General features: G+C 35.4%; 1 protein-coding gene across 2 annotated transcripts; it reads left to right on the top strand.

Annotated features, from left to right (window-relative positions):
* Positions 1 to 303: 303 nt before the first annotated feature.
* On the top strand, positions 304 to 8,911 carry LOC105257935 (protein borderless). 2 transcript variants are annotated; one of them, XM_025410596.1, is made up of 12 exons: positions 304 to 742; positions 1,290 to 1,432; positions 3,208 to 3,436; positions 5,687 to 5,853; positions 5,966 to 6,110; positions 6,200 to 6,474; positions 6,797 to 6,931; positions 7,024 to 7,286; positions 7,412 to 7,602; positions 7,690 to 7,737; positions 7,819 to 7,998; positions 8,129 to 8,911. In XM_025410596.1, exons 1-12 carry the CDS (start codon positions 688 to 690, stop codon positions 8,311 to 8,313), a joined length of 2,016 nt encoding a protein of 671 aa, XP_025266381.1. In that variant the 5' UTR covers positions 304 to 687; the 3' UTR covers positions 8,314 to 8,911. The 2 variants fall into 2 exon arrangements, with proteins under 2 accessions (XP_025266381.1, XP_025266380.1); XM_025410595.1 differs by having other exon boundaries at positions 7,807 to 7,998.
* The last annotated feature ends 1,324 nt before the right edge of the window (positions 8,912 to 10,235 follow it).

The raw sequence follows: 10,235 nt of genomic DNA, 5'->3' as shown, positions 1-10,235 counted from the left end.
TAAATGTAGAAAGAGAGAGAGAGATAGAAAAATAATCATATAAAAATTGTTACATATTACACTCTATTATCTTTATTTTAATATAATTTAGAAAATATCCGTATCCGCTTGGACTGAGCGAGTGCACGACGCGATTACGCGATTTAGTGTTGCCTATGGAGCACTCTACATTGGACCAAACTCGTCTCGGAAACTGTGCATCGTTCCAGTGAACAACACCGGCATGCAGAATACCTGGTGCTTTTCCGACATGTTCATTCCAGAGATGATGACCTCAACAGTGTGATACCGGTGTCCTGGAGAAAATCTCTGGACAAAAATTTTGGAATCAAAACACAGTGATCAATTACAATCTAACATTCAATAATAAAATCGAGAAAAAAATTGAAAACTGTTGAGTACCGAGATAAACGAAGAAGGTGTGTAGAGTTTAAAGAAAAGACTCAAGTTTTGAAGTTAATTTGAATTTGAAAGGAGAAGAACGAAAGAGATCTAGGATAACCAAAACGCACATCTATGGCGTAAGAGTGACGTATGCTAATAATTGAGTTCGAAGATGATGGCCGATGTGTGCGGGTGATGACAGATGTGTCGGTCGTTGTTGCAAAGTGTGACCTATCGTCGTTTCCGCGTCCTTACTACCGTTGACGCGATATAAGTGAAAACGTGAAATCGAAACATACAAGAATGAACCGAGTCGCTAAAATCTACAAGCTGCTGGCAGTCTTACTCTGTTACGAAGGTAAGAGTTTTGGAGATAAGGACCCATATTTAATATAATTAATTAAAAGAATTATATTTCTCACCATATCGTTTATTTAAAATTGCGACACACCAGATATTTCTCGAAAATTTCAGTTGCTTGCAAAAAGCTTGAGTAGATATCTTGTAACAAGCAGAAATCAACATTTTAGACTATAATCACTATAAATGGCACAATTCGATGATTGGCGTAATGCATGAGGCAGACTAAATTCGAGACCTTCAAAAGTATTGAAATGAACATTTTGTTTATTTGAATAATCACACACAGTCATCGTTGATTCTGTTTATGCGAGGGCATAGATAACAACAATGTGTATCATTTTGTTAACGCGCTCGATGGTCACGCATAATCCGACGGAAAATTACGCAATCTCCGGAAATTAGTCCCAATGCATAATATCACTTTACACGCGACGTTATCACGCAGACACTTATCCATAATATTCCGTCGCCGAAATACGCAGATAAATAAAAATTGGTTCGCAGTAATCGTGGTGAGAAATTTTTAATCGCCGGTTTTTCAGCCTGCATCTACAGCTTAGTCCTAGAAGAGGATAAGAAATCGACTTATCTTAGTGCTAGGATAGGAGGGTATGCGGAATTTAATTGCAATCTTGATTTTCCACACGAAACACCGATTCCGTACGTGCTTCAATGGAACCGCCATGTAAGTATGATAATAAACTCGTAATATTTTTTTACCGATTACATGCATATTCACGAGAAAAATATCTCAATCGTTATAAATTTCAATGATTCTTTCATATCTCATAGCGTAATATCAATAAGACAAACTGTCAATATATTATCTAACAAAAATTATACAATTCGTGAGATAAATGACATGGTAAAACATACAAGATAGTAACGTAAAAAATAACATTACATGTTGCGTGATCGAAACGCCGATACATGACATTATGTGAAAATCTTACTTATTACCTTGGATCGAATGTGTTTGTTATGTAAACGTTTATTAAGTAATTATGCACAAGCGTTTATTAGGAAATTATGATAAATTAATGTGATATTGATTTCCGATACGACACATTAATTGCGATTGATTGACTATTAATTTGGAAAAATTTTAATAGTTAATTTTATTGATATCTATAAACATATACACATAAGATACATATCGTTTAAAATTTGAAATGCAAAAGTATTATATGTTGTGTTTTTAAAATGAAAATAAAAAAAATTTATATAAGGAACATTTATTTTATTCAATCTGAAATTGAAGTTGAAGCAAAACAATTCATTTTAGCAACGTTCGCGTTTACTAACAAATCGCACTGTGTAACAATGGTAACACAATGACGCGCGATTGACTGATTGACGATTAAAGAACGTTAAGACAGGCTGTTATTTGGTTAATTTACATACGGACTCGTTGCCTTCCGGCAGAGGCGCATAGAAAAAGCGTTCAAGGAATAGATTATTCAATTTCTTCGAAATTGTATCTGATTTCGTTGACGTGATATCTACTTGGTATTCTATATTTCTCTTCTCAATTTCAAGTACATATATTATAATCTGAGAGAGCGTAGCATTAAGTATCTTGATACATGTATAAAAAGATAAGAAGATATTTTTGTAAGATCATTATATTTATGAGCTAAAAAATGATTAAAGAAAAATTCTGCCTAACGTCGACTTTCGTTAAAACGATAATGGCCAAACGACGAATTTGTCCAAATGGAAGGTGGCGGATGTCGTATCGAGCGACATACGACGGAAACAGATTGCACGTGGCCATAGCATAGAATCAAGTGGGACTTAACCTGATTGGTCCCTGATGCGTATGCAAAACAGGTGCTTCTTTCTTCTTTGTCTGTCCGTCGTAGGTAATTGGATTATGGGACGCAAGGCTGCATTATATTTAGTCACGTTCAGTCTGCGACATGAAGGGTCCAACTAGAGGGTCATTGTTAATGCATTGTCAGACGATTAGAAACGATTAGCGCTATTCTCACTCCTCTCGTCAGATTGTAGATTTTTTCAACTATCGATGTAGGAAGTATGACTGATCGACACGTATAGACTGAGAAATGTTGGAAATAGCGAATCATTAATCATTAAACTGCGTATTTCATTAAAGTGAGACCTTGCGTGAATACAACTTGAATTTAACGCATGTTATATTTTTTCGTTGACTCGCGTGAGTCTTGCATTCCACGAAAGGATGATCCAATTAATGATGGCAACAACTGTGATCAGATTACGCGATGTAATTTGTTCAAGGTTCACTTATGATTGCATTAAAAAATGGGTCGTTCAAAGAGATGGATATTCCTCGAATAAAAAAAATTATAAGAAGAAAGTAATATTATTTTTCGTAAAATATATGATATGACTTAACATAGAGAAAATTAATTTTTGTACATTTTATCACAAATATATATGCCGAGGAAATTTTAATAATATTCTATAATGCTACAGAGTCGCACAGTATTTTCTTGGTACGATGGGCACGTGACGGTTGACAACGATTACAAAGGTCGCATACACTTGTTGGACGATGACGAACATCGCGGATACGGCCAAGGTAGCATAATTCTCACAAATATTCGTGAGAGCGACCAGGGTTGGTATGAGTGCAGGGTGATCTTTCCCAATAGAACGCCGAATTCTAGAAATAATGGCACGTGGTTTCGCCTCGTTATCCATGGTAATTTTCATCATTTAGAATTACTTGTATTTGCATACGACAAAGAATCGTGTAGTGAAATATAACAGAATTTATACATATATGTATATATACACTAACATATATTTATGATTATTAATTATTATATAATTCTCTACGGAAAACACCCCTTAACGTATAGAGAGAGAGAGAGATACCAGATAACATAATAATAATCTATCAAATATCAAGTATCTGCCAATGTAAATAAAATCTAACATGTATAATGCAATTTGATGCCAATTAACAAAGACTGATTATTAAATTTAGTCCGATGTGCAAGCTAACTGAGCTTATAATTGTGAAATTTGTGCTGTAATTTTTTGACAAGTAGAATATGAGTCTTCAAATTTAATCATTCATTTAAGTACTTCCGTCATTCTTAACTCTCTTAGGGTCCAAAATACAGAGAGGAGCAGTCTATCTTAAAAGGTCATTTGCACTTCTTTTATTTGTGTCATTGTATTTATTATACGCAACGAAATAGATCAGATAAAATATTCCTTAAATTATTCTTAATAAAATATTACGAGAAAATATTGTAAAAAAATACGTGAGAGAGATTTAAATTAAAAAATTATTTCTAAAGATTTAAGTTAATTCTTGAAGATTTAGAAGATAGAATTTAATGATGAAGATTATTTAATCTTGGACGATATAATATAAATATATTATATATATTTATATTATATCATCTAAGGTTAAACTTATCAATTAGAAAAGATTCGTGTAATAAATGATCAGATAAGAATTTTCACTCTCTATATATTGAATTCTACTAACATGATACGACTGGCTGACAATGAGTCATTCATATATTCAAACAATAACTTATTTATCGGATAATGTATTGCGGAAAATGACTATTTCTGTACTATAATTAATTCAAGGTTATATCTAAACTAAGTATTACATGATTCTCACGTATAATGTTGCAAAAATATCGCTCTGAAATAATAATTTACACTAAATATACAAAATCACATGTGCATTTATATATAGCTTATACGATGATGCCGCACCCTATTAATTTTGATACTAACTTGATTTGGTTAACCCGTTTGTCAAAATGCAAAATTAAAAATGCAAGTGATTAATTGTGTCACGTTGCTTTTCGGCCGCGGAATAACTCGCCGGGATTAGGAGTTCGTTGTGTCAGATGAGAGAGAGAAACGTCACGAATCTACTGGAAGATATGCGTGTATTTATTGAGTGTAATTTGTATTTTTACAATGTGTGTGTGTATGTATTTGCGCGTTAATTAGAATTAGATCGCAATTAATTACGCTAGTTTTTAAATGCCTGCGCTTGGGCGTCTTTGATAACGCTTCCGCGTAACGAATAGTTTTTATACGTGTTGACGCGCGGTTTTTATAGCAGTGTCGGGCCAACAGCTGATCGTTGGGCTTTTAAATTTGTACGTGCGGCTCGCTGGGTTCGTGATTGTTTGTTACGATTTTATTGGCGCGAATTAACAATTAATCGGGCTCGTAGTACTCGTGAGCTTTTCATACAAGCATCGGATGAGAACTTGTCGGAGGCGGCTCTCTCTCCACCCCGGGATATTGGTGATACTTGTTTGGCGGTGCGGGGAAAGGGGGTTGTCGACTGTCAGGCCGAGAACGCTCGGCGGAACTGGAGCTTCCCTCCGATCCGGTCGGCAGTCTGAGTCTGGGTCTGGAATGTACCTTAGGGATGACCAGGTGGAGTAGTCCTCCACCTCTGGTCGTTTCTTCGGTACGTAACGGGTTCGGAATGAGTCTGGATGATTCCGCGCTATACCAGCGGGAGAGGAAGTGTCTTTTAAGCCGGTGACAGCCCCCTTTTATACGAGTCGACCCGTGTCGACGAAGATGGTACAACCCTTCTGAGCGAGATTGTCGCCGGAGTCGTTTACCTATCGTACCGTCGGGATAGTTCGTCGGTTTTCGGCGATATTTCGGCCGGCGGATTTTAGCAAATTTAAAAATTGTGGGCGTACCGCGCCCCTGCCCTTGCCCGATGGATGGTCGTCGGGCGGCAGCTTCCGGTCGGTGGAATGCTTGGTATGATGCGTTTTAGATGCATCGTTACAATTGGTTATCTCGTGCCATTAATCCTGCTGATATAAAATAATAACGAACGAAATGATATGAAGGAAAAATTATTGTATAACCCGGCTGCTGCTTACTAACTTGAAGCACCTAACCTGAGCAGACTCGTTAAATCGTTCAACCTGAACACCTGAAAAAGGTGCGTCGCTGTTCCCGACGACTGTTGCAAGCGATATTCTGCTAACGATACCACCTGTCAATAAGACTGTCATGGAGGGCAAAATTGTTACCTTTGACTGTGTCCCTAAAGGCAAAGATACGAATATAACGTGGTTTCATGATGGGACAGCAATCTGGGAAATACAGGTACAAAAATGATTGCCTTTTTCACTCAATTAATTCAAATTTAACTCAATCAATTTTTAAAACATGTTTTAATTCGACATCTTAAAAATTACCTAACTCGCTATCGCGATAGAATCTCAGAAGAAGAGCGTCTATCGATGCCAACGGAACGTTGACTATAACTTCAGCTGCCATGGATGACCTTGGAGAATACACCTGTAGGGTAACCGGAGCAAACGGAGATCAACAAAACGCCTCGGCCTTTCTCAACGTACAACGTGAGCGTCGAATAATGAGCGCCAAGTGCGACGTCGTTAATTCATTGCACGTCATTTCTTTATCGATAATTGATATCTTCATTTTCTAGATAAGGCAAAAGTAATTTACGCACCCCGGGAAGTCTATCTTCCATACGGCAAACCAGCCCTCTTAGACTGTCACTTCAGAGCGAACCCGCCTCTCACGAATCTTCGTTGGGAAAAAGATGGATTTCTCTTTTATCATTACAAGGTGCACGGAGTCTTTCACAGGAGAAACGGATCTCTCTATTTTAGTAAAGTAGACGAGACGCATTCGGGAAGTTACAGTTGCACTCCCTACAACGAACTAGGTACCGAAGGGCCCAGTCCTTCGATCACCGTAGTAAGTATCTATCGAGCTATCATAAAGAGCAATATACAGATCGTAAAGAAAAAAAAGAAAGAACAAATTTAGCACAGAAACATCAGCATTGATCAATATTAACTAGTCAGCATCATGTATTCGAACTGCTTTTATTCTACAATAAAGTAAAGTCTCGAATGATTTTTAGAACAAAACCAAATAAATTTTATTTTATTTATTTATTTTTTTTATTTATTATAGTTTCTTTGATAGCATATTATGATAGCTTTTCGAGACTAAATATCAATTGCATATCATTCAATATATATTATATTAAATTAATTACTGTTTATTATTACAGATAGTTCAAAGATCGCCGGTATTCACAGTTACACCGCGACATTTATACATACGAAAGCTGGGCGACGACCTGGAAATTCCTTGCCAAACCAGAGACGGCGACCACTCGCGTCGACCTACCATCGTGTGGTACAAAGTACGACGCCTTAATTGTTAATTACGCCAATTACGCGTTATGTTGTATACATTCTATTTTGTAATAAAACGAATAATTTTCTGCGACGAAAGGACGGAATGCCTTTATCGCCTGACAGAAGTATCATAACCGATGGCAATCTCACGATAGAAAAGATCCAGGAACATGATCGAGGATTGTATCAATGCGCAGCTACCAACAAGGCGGCGACGGTCATCGCGGATGCTGAATTAATGGTGTTAAACGTTCCGCCTAGATCACCGTACAAGCTAAGAAGCGCTAGCAGTAGCAAGAATGCTGTCACTTTGACTTGGGTATCTGGATACGTGAGGCCCAAGAAGGAGTATTCAGTATTGTAAAGTATCTCGCTTGTTCAATAATAATTTAAAAAAATGTTAAATTTTGAATTGTCGCTTGCTATAAATGAGCAAGAAATTTTTTATAATTAAAGTAAATACATAAGCATGTCTCTCTGTGCAGGTACAGACCAACGGATACGTCCGAATGGAGAACCATGAAAATTCTTTCGAGAAAGATTACCGAGGCAACGGTCAATAATCTTCATCCAGGACGAGAATACGAGTTTATGGTGTTGAGTCAAGATAAGTATGGCGACGGAATGTTCAGTAAAGCGCTTCGGATATTCACTCAACCGACTAAAGACTCTCAAGGTAAAATTGTCACCTTTCGGGCGTATTTAAATACGCAGATATATGAAAATATAAATAAATAATTTAACAAATGATTTTCATTTCTAGGATCTTCTCTCGACGAGAACTCGGCATCGGAACATCGCAGTCCGCAAGGTGAGTAAAAAAAAATTTAAAAATAGTTTTTATAGATCCCAGTCGAATATCTCAAAGCCATAAGTGTAGGCTTTATTTTAGAAGAAGTCATGGGAGCGCCGGTCAACGTAAGGGTTCAAGCGACGGTTGAGGGTTACTTGGTCACTTGGGAACCACCTGAATATGGCAGAAATCAAGTTAGACTTTATACCGTGAGATGGTTTAGAGGACAGTCCGAGCATTTGTATGGAAGAGCAGAAAGAACCGATACTTATTATCTAGGTAAACAACTTATCATAAAATCATTTTTGTTTTTAATTTACAAATTAGTTATCATACATGTTTAAAACACCAAATAACGGTAATACTTCTAATGTATAATACTTTTAATGTATAATTAATATCACCCCAGTGAAAACTTTGGAGGAGGAAAGCTTCTATACCTTCGAAGTGGCAGCGATATCCCTTACTGACGACGTTGCAACCAGTAAACGAATCAGTTTAAAAGTGCCTGCTTATCGTCGCAATAGAGCGATTTCCATGGAAATTGTCGCCGGTATAGGTTTCTTGGCAGCAGCTCTAGCAGTTATATGGTAGGCGAGAAAACGATTTTGTCAGTCATCTAACGAGAAATAGCCGAGTGAACTTGTGAAAAGCACGTGTGTGTACTTAAGCGAGATAGCTGTGCGCATAATCGATTACAAATATTCAATAAAAACTGTACATCAGTCGTACGATTATTAGCGAAAGGAGTCGTTATAGAAAGAACAGCATCAAGTTTTGTTCATGAAATAGCAGAGAAAATATATCATTCTACAAGGCAAATTTGTGCGTCTTGAAAAAGGTATGAATTTTTAAAGATTATGAAGGACATACGTAAATCAAAATGATAGTATCAAATATTATCACGTATATGTAGTGACGGAATGAAGAACAGAATTAATATATTAAGGACGTATATATTCTTGAGTATCACCAGCGATTTTATTTATCTAACCACTCTGACCTAAGGATCTTGAGTGTTCTTGTATCGCTAATTATACCATAATTGTTTAACAATTTTACTAAATAATTGCATGTTCTAAATAATTAGACTTAATCATCGTATATTACAGGTCATCAAATACGAAACTGTGTCAAGAGAAATTGTCGTTTATAATATTATATATTTTTTCTTCTTTTTTATTGTACGAGTATATAAATTATGGCCATTAAAGATATGTATAAATATCTTTTACATTTCTTATTACTACTTGTATTGAGTTTTTTCAGCGCAATATTGTCATACGTATTTATACACATTATAATTATCGCAGCTAACAATAATAAAAAAAAATTGAAAAAATTATATCAATATGTCAGTAATATTACTTGTTTTGTGAACATTAAATATTTAATCAATATATATATATATATTATGTTTTGTAATTTAAATTTTTGAAAATAATTAAATGCATGTATAACATATGCATATAATTAAACACGCTTGTTTACTCTTACTCGTCAATAATATAATTACTAGACAATTATTTTTTCAACATTGATAGAATTTTCAAGTCGCTTGAAGAAATAAATGGCGTTGTATCGAATAATATTGTTCTAATAACATACTTTTAATAATTTAAAAAAAGAATTTATCACTCGCTTGTAAAAATTTAACATCAAAATAAAGTGTATTTACATATTAAATTTATATTCGTAGTTATATATGTTTGTAAAATTTTGCATAATATAAATATTATTTATATATCAAATTTATATATATTTTATATTGGATATCAGAATATTTAAAAATATAAAAATAGCAAAACATTTATGCGACTATTCTCCATATATAAGCCAATTCTCGAAAATGTCAAAGATATTTTTATGATCTTTTACACGTGAATTTATTGACCTCCCGATAGTGACATGATTGTTATTGTTTGCGCAACATATGGTCACTCGTAATATAATTATCATAGCAGGAAAGATATCTGAAATCTATTTAAACACGATCGTATCTAGTAATTGACTCTTGCAATCGATCACATTTATACATTATACATTTATGTCACGTCGCTATACGAGACGAGCATGATGAAATACTGGGTGTTTTTACCAGCAAGTGTGCGAGCATTGATGGGCTTCGTAAGCGGCCGGCTGATACCTCGTGATAACAACACAAGAAAATAGTGTTTCTGCATAAGTGGATAGCTTGACGTGGTGCTTGCCAGAAGATAATGGCTTCTTCCAGCAACTTGCCACTGGAAAGGCGACAGTCACCGCGATGTAAACACAAGGCCGTTTATGAAATTTGCATTTCCATGTGCGTGAAATTATCAACGATATAAAATCATCGACTACAAGGCTGGAACGGTGCGCGTCCTCGGTCCTTACAGAAATTATTATATTCAAAGCTATGTATATTAAATTATAATTTTTTTTATAGTTGTATATAGTTTTAGTGCATTAAGTAGCAAATTAAATACTCATTAATCGTAGTGCCAGACATAGGTGATTCGTATGTATGTATTTTT

Source organism: Camponotus floridanus, unplaced genomic scaffold, assembly GCF_003227725.1.
Source record: "Camponotus floridanus strain SB8 unplaced genomic scaffold, Cflo_v7.5 scaffold33, whole genome shotgun sequence".
Taxonomy (NCBI): Eukaryota; Metazoa; Arthropoda; class Insecta; order Hymenoptera; family Formicidae; genus Camponotus; species Camponotus floridanus.
This window is presented reverse-complemented; position numbering and strand designations above follow the sequence as displayed.